Genomic DNA, 20455 nt, shown 5'->3' with positions numbered 1-20455 from the left:
TGTCCGGATTCGTTGAAGGCGAAGCAGGTGTAGGAGCCTCCGTCCTCGCCCTCCGGACACACGATGGTCACTGAGAAACGAGCTCCGTGCTGAACTATCTGCACATTGTCATCAGCTGCAAGCTCCTCTCCATCCTCCAAACACAAGAGTCAACATTTAGTAGGGAGAGATATGAGGTCTACAAATACTGGTCCAAGGTGTGTCCTCCTTAAATAACATAATGCCCTCCTGCAGCCCCTGTGATCTATGAAAAATGGCTGTTTAACTGCTAAAAAACAAAGTTCAGTTGATGTTTATTGTCCAACTAGGGAACATTTGACTTGCAGCAGTTCACAATAAACCACACCAGAAAACGTATAACAATTCAACAATAAATGAAACATCTTTAAATAGATTTGTTTTGAGGAAATGGATAAAATAATGAATAAAACATCTTGTGCTGCGGTGATAAGTGTTGGCAGAAAGTGCAAAGGTGCAAAGTAACATTTCTTTTTTTAATAGGTGTGTCACTGTATCATCATATGAGGCGGGTGGCGCAGTGGACTAGTGCGTTGGTGTTGGGATCAGGGGGTCACAGGTTCAAACCCCACAGCATGTCGTTGTGTCCCTGAGACACTTCACCCCAAATTGCTCCTGTGGGGATTGTCCACAGTATTGAGTATGTAAGTCGCTTTGGATAAAAGTGTCTAACAAGTGACATGTAATGTAATGTTATCATATAATGCGTAAATAAAATAATAAGATAGGTATTTCTTATCTGTGACATTTATGGTATGCATTTTTGCATGTATCCCAGGTTAATCAGACTTAAAAAGCATATATGGAAGTAACTTGCATTGAAGGAATATGATGTGTTATCCATCCCTAAATCATTTCACAGCCAGGCATAAACCTTTAAGTCTGAAAAGTGAAGCCAATAATGAAGTGCCTTAAAGCCTTAAAGTTCTCTCTAATATCCAGCAGGGGGCGACCCAATAGAGGTCAGATTGTGTGGAAGTCAATGTGAGATGTAAGTATTTTCCTCTTGATTTATGAGCTCAGTAAACTTTAAAAAGAAAAATGAGATCATGGTCTCCATCTCTACTTTATAGTTTTCTTAATTAAAAACACATTTGTAAATATTGGCCGAATTTAGAATCAAAATAGAGCGTCAGTCAGGCTCTGGTTTAGGGCGGGGCTTACTTGTGATTGACAGGTTGCTCCCACCAGTGTTGTGCATCCTACCTTGTACCACTGCACATTAGGGGAGGGTCTTCCTGTGATGATGGCAGTGAATGTAGCCGGTGTGCCGGGGTCTACACTCAGATCCTCAGCCGGGACCTGGATGGAGGGGGGGGCTGAACGGGAGAGCAGATCAATAGTTAAAGTGGTGATAGACACTATTTTTGCTTTAAATGATCAGTGTAAAGTCAAGGTGTCGAATGTTGCTATCTCCCTTTGAAAATAAAAGTCCTAGGAAACAAAGGAAAGGATCCAACAGCTGCAACAACAGTAAAAGTACTTGAAAGCACTAAAGGGGGAAAAGTAAGAACAGTTATGCATTTCTACTTTAAAGAGGGAGTAATACCATCTTTCATTTCCTGCATTTGCTCTGAGATGAAGATCTCCTCCTCTTCCTCCAGGTACAGAGGCGGCTGCTGCACCACCTGACCCACAGAGGCCGAGGGGGGGGCAGCCTCTTCAGTACATTCAGCTCTGGAGAGGAAGATGTGATGAAAGAACAATGCAAGTATGAATTATGGATAACCATTTTGATTTGTACTCTTTTACAACCCAGTTCTTATTTAGTGTTGCTCGTCCAAAGTCCTACATTGTGAGTTTGGAGAGTCAGAATGGGTCTCCTTCTGCAATTCTTACCTACAGCAATTTGTTAGTTTTCGAACATGAACAAAAATGAGGTGTGTCACTGTATCATCATATAATGCGTAAATAAAACAATAAGATAGGTATTTCTTATCTGTGACATTTATGGTATGCATGTATCCCAGGTTAATCACACAAGCATATATAAAAGTAACTTGCATTGAAGGAATATGATATTTTATCCATCCCTAAATCATTTCACAGCCAGGCATAAACCTTTAAGTCTGAAAAGTGAAGCCAATGATGAAGTGCCTTAACCCTCCTGTTGTGTTCGGGTCAAATCTGACCGATTTACTACTTTCATCAATCAAGTCTCTGAAAAGTAACAAGAGTTGTTCATGGTTCCCTCCCCCGGAAATTATATGATTTGGGGATCAAGTTTTCAGATATATTTTCAAGTCAAAAGGGCTAAGTCCAAACCAAAGTCACGAGTCACCAGAGGTGGGAAGTAACTAAGTACATTTATTCAAGTTCTGTACTTAAGTACAATTTTGAGGTACTTTGAGGATTTCCTGTTACTTTGCACTTCTACTCCTCTACAGTTCAGAGGTAAATGGTATACTTTTACTCCACTAAATGTAGAGTCTGTAGTTACTTTCCAGATGTGGATGAATGATGTGAAATATAATCAAGTGTTAAATCAGACTTTAGTTCCACCTGGAGTAAATTCACAAGCTACCCTGCAGTATACAAAGTCATTCAAACTAGCTGCACCTTTACCAGCTTTGAGAACACTTTCATGATCAATCATTATAAAACATATCATATATATTATTCTGAAATGGACCAATCTGCACAATGACTACTTTTACTGTCGCTACTTTCACTATATTTTGATGATAATACTTTTCTACTTTTACTTGAGTAACATTTTTGAATGCAGGACTTTTACTGTAACAGAGTATTCCTACACTCTGGTACTTCTACTTTTACTCAAGTACAAGATCTGAGTACTTCTACTTTTACTCAAGTACAAGATCTGAGTACTTCTACTTTTACTCAAGTACAAGATCTGAGTACTTCTACTTTTACTCAAGTACAAGATCTGAGTACTTCTACTTTTACTCAAGTACAAGATCTGAGTACTTCTACTTTTACTCAAGTACAAGATCTGAGTACTTCTACTTTTACTCAAGTACAAGATCTGAATACTTCTACTTTTACTCAAGTACAAGATCTGAGTACTTCTACTTTTACTCAAGCACAAGATCTGAGTACTTCTACTTTTACTCAAGTACAAGATCTGAATACTTCTACTTTTACTCAAGTACACGATCTGAGTACTTCTACTTTTACTCAAGTACACGATCTGAGTACTTCTACTTTTACTCAAGTACAATATCTGAGTGCTTCTACTTTTACTCAAGTACAAGATCTGAGTACTTCTACTTTTACTCAAGTACAAGATCTGAGTACTTCTACTTTTACTCAAGCACAAGATCTGAGTACTTCTACTTTTACTCAAGTACAAGATCTGAATACTTCTACTTTTACTCAAGTACAAGATCTGAGTACTTCTACTTTTACTCAAGTACAATATCTGAGTACTTCTACTTTTACTCAAGTACAAGATCTGAGTACTTCTACTTTTACTCAAGTACAAGATCTGAGTACTTCTACTTTTACTCAAGTACAAGATCTGAATACTTCTACTTTTACTCATGTACAAGATCTGAGTACTTCTCCTACCTCTGCGAGTCACTGGTGTAAAAATCCAAAAGTGATTTGAAATGTTTTTTTTGTGACTGGAGTCCAAGTCATGTGACTAAAGTCAACACTCTTTATCTATAAAAATAATTATATTTCTAAAGTTTGGGAATAATTCCTCCCTAACTTTTCAATAACCCAACCACAGACAGAATGCACCAGGTTGAGGCTGAAGCTTGTTTAATGTACAGGTTAATACCATAATATTAGAGGCACTAACGTACTGTTCGGGGTGTTCGGGGGGGAAGAGCATCTTAGCGATGGAGGTGGGGCTGAAATCAGTCTGCAGCCATTTCTTCACAAAGGCAGCGGACCAACCCTCAGAGTCTGCGTCTACAGAAACAAAACATCTACTCAGAAAGAATTTAAGGGTAAGACACTTATTTAAATATATTTTGAGGTATTATTATGCAGCAAAAAGTGGAGAAAAGTACATTACCTTACACACCTGGAACGTTATTAATGCATTTCTTACCTTAACGTGAGGGCTTACCCCCACTAACCCAACACATCAACAGGAAGTGAGCGTAACCCACTTCCTCCCAGCACATGACCATCTGGTGTTGAAGGAGTGAGGAGTTAGCTGGGCATGCAGGAGGAGAAAGGGAAATGCTGAGAGGTTATTTGTTATCGTGACAATGATGACTTACATGGAGCGGTCCATGTGAGGAACTTCCTGCTTCAGGAATAGTCGAGAGGGGAGATGGAAAAACATGGAGGTTATGGACAATGGCAGGGAAAACATGGTGAACCCGAGTCAAAGTAAAGGACATTATGTATATATATGCAAGTGAAACCACATCATTATTCTGAATAAGTCTGACTTCTCACGTACTGTTTTATTCTACTTTCTATAGTTACAGTGGTAGATTAATAGCTACTAGTTCAAATGACAAATACCTACACATAGTAAAGTAAAAGTGATACTTATGTGTTTTTATTTGATTTCATTATGACTGTCGACGTCAACGTTAATCTGACTTTTGGTTTAATAGATACATAATTGTCTAGTCTGTCTAATTTTGTGCAGACTATACATAATACATATAAATGACACATACAGTATGCAAGTGAAACAACTGAAACCACATCATTATTCTGAATAAGTCTGACTTCTCACGTACGGTTTTATTCTACTTTCTATAGTTACAATGGTAAATGAATAGCTACTAGTTCAAATGACAAACACCTACACATAGTACAGTAAAAGTGGTACTTATTTTATTCTATTATGGCTGTCGACGTCATGGTTTATCTGACTTTTGGTGTAATAGATGAAAAAATGTCTAGTCTGTCTAATTTTGTGCAAACTATACATAATACATATAAATGACACATAACGTTGGCAGGGATGGAAAATCCAATGGTACAAGAAATCTGGTTCTAGACCCATAGTTTTATGCATATTATATATATATATATATGTTGCATTGATTGTTGCTTGAGATATGACTAACGTAGCTTTAGTTATACCTATAAAACAAGGCCATTTGAATCTGCATCCCGAACCCCAACCCAGGCCCTCTGTGGAGAGTGGAAACGTGATGAAAAACACAAAAAACATTCCATACAGTATATGTATTGATGTCTTTTTATGGGTGAGGATGCTGGGAAAATACAGTATGGTTTCTATATAGGATGGAAGACACTTGATCCCCCAGGGTTATGGCAATAGAAGGCTGTTCGAAAAATGTATTATTATTAGTTAATACGTTTTATTTTCATATGACTGATTCATAATCACTTTGATGAACTTTCCAAGTGAATTTCACACAGAAGCAGAAATTAACTCACCACTATTTAAACAAACTTATAAAGAGAGCGTTGAAATATATTAATGATAAAAATGTTTAAATACACATATCCTCATGTATTGAGATATAAAACAGGGTCTCGAAATATGGTGATAGCTTAACTCTCTCATGTTCCGAATAACCCAGCTTCCCCAAATATCTTTTTGGTGTCTATCTACGCTGGGATCCTGAGTCGTGACTGATCCTGAGTCCTGATCTGAGTCCTGATCTGAGTCCTGATCTGAGTCCTGGACTTCGAGTCGTGGCTGAACCTGTCTCTGCGGTCCTGCCTGACTCTCATCATACTACTTCCCTGATGGCTCCCACAGGATTGTTGACATCCTCGTGGATTCATCTTCTTATTATAGACACATGCATTTCCAAACATTTGGTCTACCTATGCTGTAAAATGTATTATCTCTTCGATTTACACACGGCATCTATTGGACGTCTGTCCGTCCTGGGAGAGGGATCCCTCCTCTGTTGCTCTCCCTGAGGTCTCTCCCATGTTCCCCTTTAAACTGTGGGGTTTCTCTGGAAGTGTTTCCTATACGATGTGAGGGTCTAAGGACAGAGTGTGTCGTATTGTCATACTGATATTCTGTACAAACTGTGAAGTCCACTGAGACCAATGTAACATTTGTGATATTGGGTTGTATAAATAAACATTGATTGATTGATTGATAATGCCTTTTGCAGATGAGCCCATTGTATGAGGTGCATTGTAAGAGAATTACATTACAGGCTGGCTTTTAAATCAAGTATTTTAGACCATAAAATGATATAGAAATAAGATAGTCCATGCTATTTTCTATAGTTGTATAGTCTAGAATAGTCTATTCCATAATTCCCAGGGATCAAGGGACACTTGGTATGGTAGTTTGAAGTATGATGTAATTGTGTGTGAAATGAAAAAAGGGGAAAATGAATAAAATCTCAAAATGTACTGGATCAAATGGATAAGTGGTTGAAAGTGGAATTTGTGTTTTTTTGGGAGGTAAAAAGATGTCATGTGATGATGTGAAGTAAAACATGGTGACGGGATCAGAAGTGAAGAGATCATGTGAACAATGGCATGTGCTTCTTTCCCATGATGCACCCTGAGTGCAGGATATTTACCTGCAGCGTGTCGCTCTGTCCTACCTTTAGGAGGTAAGTCCTGCGGCCGGTCGTCCTCAATGTCGGTCGGCGGGACGTAAACTGGGCAGAGACCGGCTTTACACTTCACACAGCCAAACTCATTACACAGCTGAAACACACAGGACAATCAGAATGAAATGAGAAAAAGCACAATATACAATGGAGGAAATAGGTATTTGATCCCCTGCAGATTTTGTAAGTTTGCCCACTAACAAATAAATTAACAGTCTATAATTTTAATGGTAGGTTTATATAAACAGTGAGAGTAAGAATATCAAAAAGAAAATCCAGAAATTGACATTAAATAAAAGATAAAAATGTGCATTTGCATTTAACTCTGGGAATGTCTTAGTACTTGCTGGAGAAACCCTTGTTGGACACACAGAGGTCAGAGGGCCTAGGTATAAAAGTCACGGCTCGCCACTGATTGTAATATACACATGTTTACATAATTAACATATGAAGATAGGTGGCTATTGTGAAGATGCCTTTACATTTGGAATCTTTTGATTAAATGGATATGTTTTTACCTCACACTCATACTGTCCGATATCTTCCTCCGTTGCCGTGGTGACCGTCAGAGACAAGATGCCGCTCCGAGCATCGTTCAGGATCAAGTATTTCTGCTGATCGCTCAGCTCTCTGCCATCTTTCATCCACCTGCAAAAAGAAAATCTGGATCAAAATCTGGCTTATTGCAAGATGAAGAAATGTGCCTTGGTTCTTTTGCGCATAGACAAGAAATATAAATACAGAAAAGAAGAAATACGTGTCTAAAAAGAGCTGGGTGAAATGTATTGATGTTTTTTTCCACACACAATAATCGATATATTACGTGGTAACTACTGTAGGTCAGTGTTGTCATACCGTATCCGTGGTAGAGGAGCAGTCAGGGTGGAGCAGGTGAACTGAACGTCTTCTCCTTCGATCAGACAGGCGCTCTCCAGCCGACACACAAACCTGGGTGGAGCTGCAGAGAAGAAGAAGAAACACATTCAAGTATCAGCTGTTTGCCTCGCTTTTTGTAACTAGACCTTTTGTCTTTTTTTTACTGCATTTGGGTCCTATTTTCCCCCAAGCCTGACAGATTCCATCGTTTTGTGAATGGGATTTCACAGATTGAAGTGGGACTGGAACTTGAATGTCCGTTTGAATTTGTTTTTTCTCCTCCCCCCCAGACTCACCCCTCACCACCACCTTGGCCAGAGTCCCGGCGCTGCCCATGGAGCTGGAGGCGTAGCAGGCGTACTGCCCCGAGTCCTCAGAGGAGAGGCTGTCCAGGACCAGCGTGCAGCCGCCAGAGCGCTCAGAGGAGATGATGTGACGGGGGTCGTCCTCCAGAGGGAGGCCGTCTGAGGGGGGGGGCATCAGAGAGTTACTGTCAAACCATCAGAGGTGGGAAGTAGTGGAGTAAAAATACTTCGTTACTGTACTCAAGTACATTTTTCTGGTATCAGTACTTTACTCCACTACTTATTTTTCTGACGACTTTTTACTTTGACTTCTTACATTTTGAACACAAATAACTGTACTTTCTACTTCTTACATGTTGAACCCAAATACCTGTACTTTCTACTTCTTACATGTTGAACCCAAATACCTGTACTTTCTACTTCTTACATGTTGAACCCAAATACCTGTACTTTCTACTTCTTACATGTTGAACACAAATACCTGTACTTTCTACTTCTTACATGTTGAACACAAATACCTGTACTTTCTACTTCTTACATTTTGAACACAAATACCTGTACTTTCTACTTCTTACATGTTGAACACAAATACCTGTACTTTCTACTTCTTACATGTTGAACACAAATACCTGTACTTTCTACTTCTTACATGTTGAACACAAATACCTGTACTTTCTACTTCTTACATGTTGAACACAAATACCTGTACTTTCTACTTCTTACATGTTGAACCCAAATACCTGTACTTTCTACTTCTTACATGTTGAACACAAATACCTGTACTTTCTACTTCTTACATGTTGAACACAAATACCTGTACTTTCTACTTCTTACATTTTGAACACAAATACCTGAACTTTCTACTTCTTACATGTTGAACACAAATACCTGAACTTTCTACTTCTTACATTTTGAACACAAATACCTGAACTTTCTACTTCTTACATTTTGAACACAAATACCTGAACTTTCTACTTCTTACATGTTGAACACAAATACCTGTACTTTCTACTTCTTACATGTTGAACACAAATACCTGAACTTTCTACTTCTTACATTCTGAACACAAATACCTGTACTTTCTACTTCTTACATGTTGAACACAAATACCTGTACTTTCTACTTCTTACATGTTGAACACAAATACCTGTACTTTCTACTTCTTACATTTTGAACACAAATACCTGAACTTTCTACTTCTTACATTTTGAACACAAATACCTGAACTTTCTACTTCTTACATTCTGAACACAAATACCTGTACTTTCTACTTCTTACATGTTGAACACAAATACCTGTACTTTCTACTTCTTACATGTTGAACACAAATACCTGTACTTTCTACTTCTTACATGTTGAACACAAATACCTGTACTTTCTACTTCTTCCATTTTGAACACAAATACCTGTACTTTCTACTTCTTACATTCTGAACACAAATACCTGTACTTTCTACTTCTTACATTTTGAACACAAATACCTGTACTTTCTACTTCTTACATTCTGAACACAAATACCTGTACTTTCTACTTCTTACATTCTGAACACAAATACCTGTACTTTCTACTTCTTACATTTTGAACACAAATACCTGAACTTTCTACTTCTTACATTCTGAACACAAATACCTGTACTTTCTACTTCTTACATTTTGAACACAAATACCTGTACTTTCTACTTCTTACATGTTGAACACAAATACCTGTACTTTCTACTTCTTACATGTTGAACACAAATACCTGTACTTTCTATTTCTTACATGTTGAACACAAATACCTGTACTTTCTACTTCTTACATGTTGAACACAAATACCTGTACTTTCTACTTCTTACATTTTGAACACAAATACCTGTACTTTCTACTTCTTACATGTTGAACACAAATACCTGTACTTTCTACTTCTTACATGTTGAACACAAATACCTGTACTTTCTACTTCTTACATGTTGAACACAAATACCTGTACTTTCTACTTCTTACATGTTGAACACAAATACCTGTACTTTCTACTTCTTACATGTTGAACACAAATACCTGTACTTTCTACTTCTTACATGTTGAACACAAATACCTGTACTTTCTACTTCTCACATTTTCCAAACAGGCTGGTTCCTTTAGTTTGAATGTGTGTTTGGTGGCGTGATCATTATTATTTAGAGTCATTGCGTGCCTATTGATTTGAACACGATCCGTGTATCCATCATTTCCTGGTCTTCTCTAAAGAAGAGGGACCAATGAAAACGTTGTCATGTTGCCGTTGTTCAGCATGGAAACATTCATTAGCTAACAATGACATTATTGTTCTATTAATATAAAGGGAGGTCAGGTACTCTTTAAAACAGCTGCTAGTTATGGGTACTTTTTACTGAAGTACATTTCAAAGCCCTCTTTACTTTGACTTGAGTAAAGAAGTTTAGTCAGTAGTTCTACTTTTACCAGAGTATTTTTAAACACGAGTATCTGTACTTCTACTTGAGTAAAGGATGTGTGTACTTTTGCCATCTCTGCAAACCATCAGTGAAAACAAACAATGCACGTCTGCACATTTTCTTCTTGGGTAAATGAGGAAGAAACATTACAGGGGGTAAAACACTTTGGTACAGTATGTAGTATATTCATATCTTAATGAGGTTTTCTGACCTTTGAGCCAGCTGACCTCCGGTTTGGGCGACCCTGAGACCCTGCAGGTCAGTTTGATGGTCTCTCCTATCTTTGAGGTGCAGTCAGACAGCAGAGACTCAAACACTGGAGGACCTGTTGGTACACACAAATACAAAGACATCAAATCATGTGAGATTTAAAAGAAAAACGAGCAGCTTCTGCAATAAACGCAATCAAAAAATATACTTTTGTTTGGAAGTTAGCAGCAATACATCTGTAAGCAGAGAGAAACAGTAAAACATAGAATCTATTTCACACTAAATTGTCATTGCAGCTTCTAAAAAGATGCAACTACAATGCCTGTGCAGTGCTATTGCATGATTAAAAGGTATGGACTGAACATTTCAAATATAGCATTTTAGTTTTTTTCAGTTACAAAGGTTGTTGTTTACGAAATCCGACATCTGTGTGGAAAAAAGGGGTAAAAAAAAGGAACATTATTGAGAAACTTAAATAAACACTGCTTAAAGGTGGGGTAGGTAAGTTTGAGAAACCGGCTCGAGATACACTTTTTGTTATATTCCATGGAATGCTCTTAACATCCCGATAGCAATGAATATCTGAAGTGCTTTGACAAAAAATCCATAAAGAAATGTCACCTGTGGAAGCCGTAGTACTGTAAAAAGCACGACCAATCATTTGAGCCGGCCCGGCTAAAGTAACTGGATGGCCTGCCTGCCTGTCAGCCTTCCATCTGTGCACAAACTTATCTCGTGCCCTCATTGGTCATGTGCGCGTTCGTGTGTGTTGGAGGAGGGGCTCTGTGAGGAAGTGGCAGATTTTTTCCGGCTGTGTATTTTCAAATTCTAGCGATCTCGAGCCGGTTTCTCAAAAATGACCTACCCTACCTTTAAGCTGCCATTGCAGGATTCAAGGATTTAAGGCTTTTATTGTCATGTGTGCATACTGTAGCTACAGTGTAGATATATCAATGAAAATCTTAGGTCACAGGCTCCTCCAAGAGTGCAACACAATAAAACAGATAAGATAGTTAAACAAACACTTCAATAATACGAAACAAAGGCAGAGTTGGAAAGGAGCCGAAGACACGGCAGCCATCATCGATTAGAGCATATTGATTGAAAATAGACAGTAAAAAATGTCGATATAGTTTTGATTCATTGATAATAATATGCATATATAATATCCTGCTTTATATTTTGTTACTGTACATTTGTAATTCAACATGTATATTTTCTACTTTTTTTTTTTTAAATGCTATTTTATTTCTATTGAGATGTTTACATTTTGGAAATGTTATTTCTTATGCTGCTGCAACGCAAACATTTCCCAAATTGGGATCAATAAAGTACTTCTTATCTTATCTTCTAAATATAAGCTGAGGGGCACTCACTGTTGCCGGGCAGACTGGCCCTCTGCTGCAGCTCCTTCAGGTCCTTCAGCCAGGAGAGCTTCACCGCGGGGGGGCCCTGCAGCGTCAGCCTCCTCACGGACCCCCGGTGCTCATGCCACAGACCCCAACACCTCTCATCTCCACCCAGAACCTCCTTCACCTCCACGTCATTCAGCTGGAGGAGGAGGAGGAGGAGGAGGAGGAGGAGGAGGAGGAGGAGGAGGAGGAGTGACAATAAGAGGAAGAGGCATAAATCATCTCTGACGACAGCGTACCAATAGGATAAAGCAGGGGTGTCCACACTTTTTTCACTGAGGGCCACTGTTGGGAAAATACTGAATGTCCTCTTCCAATATGAGAGTAACATGCTAACAAAGGTATCCCAACTGTAGCTGTGTGCATGACAGGATGTATGATTACCTAGAAGAGCATCAGGACTGTTTGAGGCATATGATAGCTATGTGATTAACATGATGATTCAGCCTCTATGGAGAGAGACATATGACAAGCATGATCATTTCTGACGTGGAGCTAATCTGAAGTAAACATTGAATACTGCTTTCTATTCCTCCATCTTGTGACTGTGTAACTCCCTCTCTTGTATATCAGCATGTGAAGGACACTGTTCAGGAACTAGTTGATGCTCTGTATGTGATGACTACTTCCATTCTGGAGAGGATCAGAAATACATGGATCCTGAGATTGAAGCTCAAGCCGGTGACGAGTGAGATTTTTCTAACAGCCACATACAGAAAAATGTACAAAGGGCTTGGCCCCTCACTAGAGGTGAGGTTCGTGTCTCATTAGTTTAGTTAAGCTCTCCGTAGGGTTCAATTTATTTGGTTTGCAGCTCATTCCTTAAAACAGAAGACTCAGATTGTTGCTAATAAGTAGAAATGGTCTATTTCAAGCTCGTTCTGCACATAAGTGATTGGGCTTTTTTAACATCAACTAAGATTTATATGGAACATTTTCTCAACTTTAATTGACTGAATGTATTTGAAAATGTATGAACACGTGAAATATATTTTTAGATGTATTTAAGATGTTATATAAAAAGCACCAGTTTGATGAGTGGGCCATATTCCATTTTACTTTTAGAATTTTCTAGCAGATCTCACCTTCATCTTGTTCTTGAAGGTGTAGGAGTCGCTGCTCACACCGGAGTCTCTCTTCAGTTTACACAGCACGATGCACTCTTTAAAGAGGAACACTTGTCTCTGGTGTCCTCTGGAGGCGGCCTTCACCTCTGGAGACTCCTCCCACACCGTGAACACGCCCTGAAGAGAAACCATACAGGGTTTTATCGGGGTGCAAATTGAAGGTTTTTATATAAATGGATCAGGACAAAAAGTGAGCGAATCTTTTTGCCTGAAACTTTCAGAATCTCTTTACGCAGAGGGGACACATGTTGATGTAGAAGAGACATGAAAAATGGATTTTGCATAATAGGTGACATTTAAATGGAAAAAAGCCTCATAACCCCAAGTTAGTTCAGGATGTTTGTGTTCCTCCAGAGGCTAACCTAATATTAATACATGTCAGCTTGTGGTCACCTGTCTGACGGGCTCCCCCAGAGCGATGAGAGGAGCCGGGTAGTTCTGGATCAGAGAGACCTGCTGCAGGTTGTCTGACCTCCAGGGCAGAGAGGACACCAGAGAGAAGGAGTCCTCCAGCAGGCAGCAGCTCTGACCACTGCGAGCCTTGTTCTTTATAAACTCCTGCAAATAGCACATAACAGGCATTCAGCGGACACACTCTAAAGAAGAGACTACAAGTCGTGCAACATATATTATAAATATCCATTTTGCAAATACTCAAAGTCCTCTATAATAGTCCTTTTTGACTCAGAGTTGCAAGATGGAATTATATATTTGACTATAACTCTGACATTAATGATCAAGGTTTGACACATGTAATAGTGAAAGATAAAAGGTGTGCAGACCTTGAGGAGAGCCTGGTACGTCTGGAGCCTCTCCACTGGTCTCTGGAGGAACGTGAGGACATCCATCACAGGAGCATCAGATTTACCAGATTCTGGCAACTCCTGCAATGTAAGGAGTGACTTATTAAATAAATACTTTACCCCCTCAAAAATGATCAGTAACTTACAGCATGGTCCCTTTTAATTCTTGAAGAAAATTTAGTTTTTTATGCATAAAATAAATAAAACTGCAAAAAGTCATGATGATATCAATAATACAATAATACAAACGTTGTAACCCAACAGCATTGTAATCTAACGTATTTTTCACTAAAACTTTTCACTTACTCCATTTTTTGGAATATGAGGAAATGACCTGCGGTGTGTCTCTCAGCATACACGCGGTTTGATTGGCTAGCGCTTGTACTGGTAGATTTGCATAAACGGGATTTGATTGGCTGACGCTTTCACCGAAGCTTCAGAAGCTTCAAAAGTTGAACATTTCTCAACTTTTGCAGTGAGCCACGCCAGCAAAGCTCCGCTCCGCTTCGCTTCCCACAATGCAGTTCGGCGAAAACTGACGTCACCCCATTCAAGTGAAAGGTGAAGCTTTCAACGCACGCCGCTGTGTGGACGGGCCGTTAAACCTTACCTTTGTCTCTATTATTTAAAACTCTATCACATAAGAGTCTTACACTAGTGCAGGTGCTTTACTTGTCTGTCTGAGTCTTCGGTTTTTAAATAGTAAAGTTTAAGTGAAAATGTATATGTTTGATGTATTACTACTGTTGTTACTGTAACCCAAATGTACAACAATTCATTGAAAATGTCATCAGTTTTTTATGTGAGAAAAACAAATGTTCTTTAAGAAATTAAGGTAACATTGGGCGAAGCATTCCTTTAAGAAACAAAAAATAAACACTGTAACAATGTAGCTATTCAAGCACATTCATTCCCACAGTGTTCATGTTTTACTGTATGTCTCAATAGAAACAGGTTTCGTGAATACCTTAAAGTACTGTTGGACGGTCTTGTCAGAGACGCAGGCCTCAGCTTGAGTCTGTCCCGTCAGATAGTGCAGATACTTCTCAAAGTCTGCAGCGTTCTTCAGGAGAAGCATCGCCACGTCGTCGTCTGTGGAACAGTCTCTGAGCCGGGGGAGGATCGACCTGAGCAGACATCAGATCATGAGTTATAACGTAAATACACTGGACTCAGTTTGACTGTGGAGAGGACACAGTGCAAAGAGACATTGGAAAACATCATACACACAGCTGGAAACAAACTACTTACGTTCATGCAGTGTGGAAAATAATGGCACGAGAGCAAAGTGATGTGTATAGGATTATAGAGTTTTTATACTTTAAAACGTTATATCAATTGATTGCATTGATGCACTGTAAACACAAAGGCAAACCTTAGACAAAAGGGAAAACGACCATTTTTCTTGGAAAGATTTTAGTATTTCTAAATTCTCAGTGAACATAAGAATAACAAGTACAAGTAAGTAAGTATAATTCATGCAGTTTGCCTGTTAAATACATACATTTTATCAGAAACTTTCCAATAAAAAAACAAATTGTACACAAACTGAAATGTAAAAATGGTATCTTGTGTGATATGCACAGTAATGACTGACACAACATTGACTTGGTGTGTATTTGTAGCAATAGCTAGCTTGTTTTGCAGGGGAAAAAACAATTTTTAATTATTCTTCAAAGTTAGAAATTCAATCAAAATCTAAGAAGGTAGGAATCTCAATTTACTCAATCGATTTTTCCACAGAACCTGATTATGTATGTATTATTTATTTATTTGGATGTTGTCTAGATGCATTAAAATGAGCATTGTGTTAAAAGGTTGTGTGTGAGTGTGAGTGTGAATGTGCGTGTGCGTGTGCGTGTGCGTGTGCGTGTGCGTGTGCGTGTGTGTGTGTGTGTGTGTGTGTGTGTGTGTGTGTGTGTGCGTGTTTGTGTGTGTGTTACCTCTCGTGCAGAGACACGATGTCCCTGATGTTCCTGAAGATGATCTCTTTCTGGTTCAGGATGTTGACAGGGACGTGTCGGCTGGACTCCAGATACTGAAGCTGGTGAGAAGTGAACATCTTCATCTCCTTCACAAACTCCTCCTCTCCGTCAATCAGGCCCTGGATCAGTTGGCTGGAGATTAAAGGAAGTGAATGCAGATCAGACGTGATGCAGCTGTGTTTGTTTTTACATCTGAGATTAGTTATTTGGAAAAATATGTCCATCATCACAAAAGTTATCAAGATAACTTATATACAGTTATATACTGTATAACCTGACAGTATATATTAAAGGGGACCTATCATGCAAAATGCACTTTTGTACGTCTTTTCTACATGAATATGTGTCCCCGGTGTTCCAGGGAACTCACCAAGTGTCAGAAAACACAACCCTCTCTATTTTCCTCCATACCCAAATCTCTAAAAAAGGGGCTGCAACGGATCTGATAAAAACTGATCCAGATTTGAACACTGTCCTGACGTCAGGACGGTGGCGCTACGGCTATTGGGCCAACTCCACCAATCAGGAGGAGACAGCCACGGCCATTGCCGTTCGAAAGCGCTGGAGACGCTGTAGTACATATGCCAGGCCTGTAGATGGTGCTGTTCTCACTGAATCAGCCCTTGCAAAAACAGAGCTAAAAAAGTGCAAATTGAACAAAATGAGGCATGGCTAAAATGCATGATTTGTTTGGTATTTTGAAAAAAAAAAAGTATAAATATGCCTTATATAGGTATGGTCCTACACTATATTATTAAAATATAGCATGATAGGTCCACTTTAAGTAATTCACTACATGTGAGGAGGGGAAAGTGTATAGATATCATTATGAATCTTCCCCTGTTCATTACTTATATTAAGGGAATTGTTTTATTTTTTCAATTTTCTGATATTTTATGTTTATATATATTAAAATTAGGTATTATTTAATGCTAATTTTGGGTGAATTTAGGAGAAAACTGCATTTGCAAATAGACGTTAATGTAACAAATACCTGAATATGGATTTTAGATATTTTATTTCCAGTAGTCTGAAAGAAGACATGTTATGGAGGCAAAATATTGCATAATCTTAGAATTGACCAGTGCATTTTGCAATAGTGTCCCTCTGTAACATGTCAGTATATAATATGTAATATAATATAATATGTAACTGCAGAATGACGAACCTCAGAGCTCTCCTGTACTCTTCTCCTGTCGACCCGATGCCATCGAGATCCTCCTGAGGGGCTCTCAGCTGAGGGAAGGTCTCCTGTTAAAACACCATCATTTATTAAACAATAAAAGGCCTTTTCATTTATTATTACTTGATGAAATGAATGTCTCCACTAACAGCAGAACATTGCAGCCCAGCTTTAGTATTGCTAAGTTAAACATCTAAGTATTTCTTTCACATCCATAAACAGAATGATCAGGTACATAGTATTGGAGTAAATGTACATATCCTACCTTCCTCTTCTTCTCCAGGTAGGCGGGGCACACCCACCCCTGTCGGGCGGGGGTGGTTTTGGTGGGTTTGGTCCGCACCAGCCAGCGGTCGGGATGAACAGAGTCCAGAACCTCCACAAACTGACCCTCCTTCAGAACAAAACTCTCCTTATTCCCAAAGTCTGGACTGCAGTCAGCTCGAGCCACGTACATTTCAAAAGTCTGAGAGGGAAGAAACAAACATGTTACAACATTTCAAATCTTATACAATCCTATGGGCAATGTTACTTTTTCTAAATGTTTTACTACTACTACTACTACTACTACTATACGAACTACGACGACGACGACGACGAGACGACGGAAGACGACTGGACGACGACGACGCGAGACGACGACGGACGACCACGACGACGACGACGAGACGAGACGAGACGACGACCACGACGACGACGACGAGACGACGACGACACGACGAGACGACGACGACGACGAGACGAGACGACGACGACCACGACGACGAGACCAGACGACGACGACGACGACGACGAGACGAGACCACGACCACGACACACACGACACGACGACGAGAGACGACGACGACGACGACGACCACGACGACGACCACGACGACACACGACTAAGACGATACCACGACCACGACTGACGGACGACCACTACGACGACGACGATATACGACGATACTACTACTATACTACTACCACTACTACTACTACTACTACTACTACTACTACTATACTACTACTACTACTACTACTTACTACTATACTACTACCACTACTACTACTACCACTACTACTACTACTATACTACTACTTACTACTACCACTATTACTACTACTATACTACTTACTACTACTACTACTGCTACTGTCGAGACGAAAGTCAGTATGAAAAGAAAAATAATAATATCTGAGAAAAACGGACGGATAAATAATTATTTGTATGTATTTTCGTTTACAGTAGGTTATTATTGTGATAGTATTGTTCATTACCAAGGGGGTATTCGTTTTATTTTGAATAGCGTAGTCTTCTTTTCTTAAATGATAAGCGAGCTGTTATTAAAAAATATTAATGCCGCTTCCGGTAACACGGCAACAAAAGGGGCAGGAATTATGATGGCCGCTCTTTGTTCCCAAAGCCACGGAGGGAGAAGTTGGCGACAGTGTGTGTGAGGCTCCAGAGACGCCGTTGGTATGTTTCTCCGCTGTTTATTACGTTTTGCGTTCTTGATCTGTTGCCTTATTGTGTGAGAGTGCTGTTGCGCAATCAACGGCTTTTACGCAGCGTGGTTTGTGTGCGCTCCGTTTTGTTTAGTGTATATTTTTAGACAGCGCAGATGGTGTTCAGTGAGGTTTTCTGGGTTGCTTGGTTTCAAGTAGAGAAAGAGACTTTCTTATTATTTCATTTTAAGTTAATGATGTTTTGTAGAATAACTCACAATTTATCATTTGAATTATAATACCCTGAAAATAGAATGTGACTGAATTATTATTATTAGAAATGATGCAATGAGGCATACAAAATGTTTGTGATTTTGTTTGCATGTGTGCTAACATTTGTTTGTCCTCTGTGTTTGAAGGTTTTCAACCTGATGAGATTCTGATGAAAAGTGTCATATAAAAATAACTGCTGAGCAGAAAATAAAGACAAAAGGAAAGAATCCGAATTGTCCAAGCGTCCTCTGTTGCCCTCCAGCCTCTCAAGTTTGGGCATAACACTGAAAACAGGCCAAAACCCAGAAGAACTTCACAGCTACTACTACTACTACTCCTACTACTACTACTACTACTACTACTACTACTACTACTACTACTTACAGTACTACTACTACTACTATTACTACTACTTACTACTACAACGTACTACTACTACTGCATTACTAATTATATCTTGATGCTAGTAGTTCTGTACTTTTACTTAAAGTGGACCTATCATGCTATATTTGAATAATATAGTGTAGGACCATACCTATATAAGGCATATTTATACTTTATTTTTTTCAAAATACCAAACAGATCATGCATTTTAGCCATGCCTCATTTCGCTCAATTTGACATTTCTTTGCTCTGTTTTTGCAAGGGCTGATTCTGTGAGAACAGCACCATCTACAGGCCTATGTACTACAGCGTCTCCAGCGCTTTCGAACGGCAATGGCCGTGGCTGTCTCCTCCTGATTGGTGGAGTTGGCCCAATAGCCGTAGCGCCACTGTCCTGACGTCAGGACAGTGTTCAAATCTGGATCAGTTTTTATCAGATCCGTTGCAGCCCCTTTTTTAGAGATTTGGGTATGGAGGAAAATAGCGAGGGTTGTGTTTTCTGACACTTGGTGAGTTCCCTGGAACACCGGGGACACATATTCATGTATAAAAGACGTACAAAAGTGCATTTTGCATGATAGGTCCCCTTTAAATAAAAGGTCAGGGTTCTTTATGCAAATCTGCTGCTGCTAATACTACTAAATAGAGCACATACATGAAAAATAGAAAATACAAAAAATAGAAAATGTCACGTTTCTGCAGTTGTTAATGCTACTGCTGACACAGAACACACATGCAAAATGTAAAATATGAAAGTACCTCTCGTCTGTCCTCCTCCCCCTCTGACTCTGATCCAGAGACGGTGCTGGTGAGAGGTGTGTGAGTGCGGTGGTGTTTGGGAGACGGTGCCCTCATCTTACTTTCATGACCACCTATAAATTAGAGAGGTACGACACTATGACACGCCTGATATGAAATATGCTGGTGAGGTTATAAACAATTAAAAACTAGTTAGGTTAAAATGCATGTATTTATAGACTTCTTAAGAAACTGCTTTCAAATTAAACATTTCAGATTGAACGTTTTTTCCCAGGCTCTCAACTTAAACTGAGAATTTCCAGATAAGTTAAATGCAATTCTATATAAACTATAATGCGTGTAAACCCGTTTTTGAATTATATGATCTTTAGTTAAATGTACTAAACCTTTCTACTCTATGTTTTAGTAAGAAAACAAAGACTGAAAAAAGTTTGAAAGTTAGAAAATACAGACAACTTTACCGACCTTTGAACTTCTGTCGAGTCTTAGGAAGTGGTGTAGGAGCCATCGGTTCTTTATCATCTTTTGGAGATGCTTGATCGACTGCTTTTGTCACTTCTCTGAAACAGTATTCATAAATTGTTTGTCTATCTTCAATAGCACAATGCAAAGGATTAGCATTACAATTTAGATAACAAAACTAATCTTTCTGATCTCTGACCTTGGCACATCTGGACCAGAATCAACAGGTTCCAACATATCCGGAGCCGTGTCATAATCCGAAGGACTGGACACTGATTGAGGTAGAAACTCATGTTAATAAAA

At 39.1% G+C, this 20455-nt stretch overlaps 1 protein-coding gene across 1 annotated transcript in view; it reads right to left on the bottom strand.

Moving 5' to 3' along the window:
* The window catches only part of obscna (obscurin, cytoskeletal calmodulin and titin-interacting RhoGEF a), a gene marked incomplete at its 3' end in the record, with an annotated part of 83102 nt that overhangs the window by 18712 nt on the left and 43935 nt on the right, over positions 1-20455 (bottom strand). The window contains exons 39-56 of the mRNA XM_034149711.1: positions 19691-19803; positions 17112-17312; positions 16832-16914; positions 15622-15795; positions 14631-14805; positions 13658-13759; positions 13269-13433; positions 12834-12992; positions 11713-11887; positions 10338-10451; positions 7688-7855; positions 7371-7473; positions 7034-7163; positions 6507-6612; positions 3795-3903; positions 1568-1695; positions 1225-1337; positions 1-134 (exon numbers count right to left, since the gene is read on the bottom strand). The exon at positions 1-134 is cut by the window's left edge and continues 35 nt beyond it. Of these exons, the coding sequence (XP_034005602.1) occupies positions 1-134; positions 1225-1337; positions 1568-1695; positions 3795-3903; positions 6507-6612; positions 7034-7163; positions 7371-7473; positions 7688-7855; positions 10338-10451; positions 11713-11887; positions 12834-12992; positions 13269-13433; positions 13658-13759; positions 14631-14805; positions 15622-15795; positions 16832-16914; positions 17112-17312; positions 19691-19803 (2452 nt within the window). The remainder of the gene's footprint in view (positions 135-1224; positions 1338-1567; positions 1696-3794; positions 3904-6506; positions 6613-7033; positions 7164-7370; positions 7474-7687; positions 7856-10337; positions 10452-11712; positions 11888-12833; positions 12993-13268; positions 13434-13657; positions 13760-14630; positions 14806-15621; positions 15796-16831; positions 16915-17111; positions 17313-19690; positions 19804-20455) is intronic.

The sequence above is a fragment of the Trematomus bernacchii genome, unplaced genomic scaffold, assembly GCF_902827165.1.
Source record: "Trematomus bernacchii unplaced genomic scaffold, fTreBer1.1, whole genome shotgun sequence".
Lineage (NCBI taxonomy): Eukaryota > Metazoa > Chordata > Actinopteri > Perciformes > Nototheniidae > Trematomus > Trematomus bernacchii.
The sequence above is the reverse complement of the archived record's forward strand: the minus strand, read 5'-3'. Positions and strand labels throughout refer to the sequence as shown.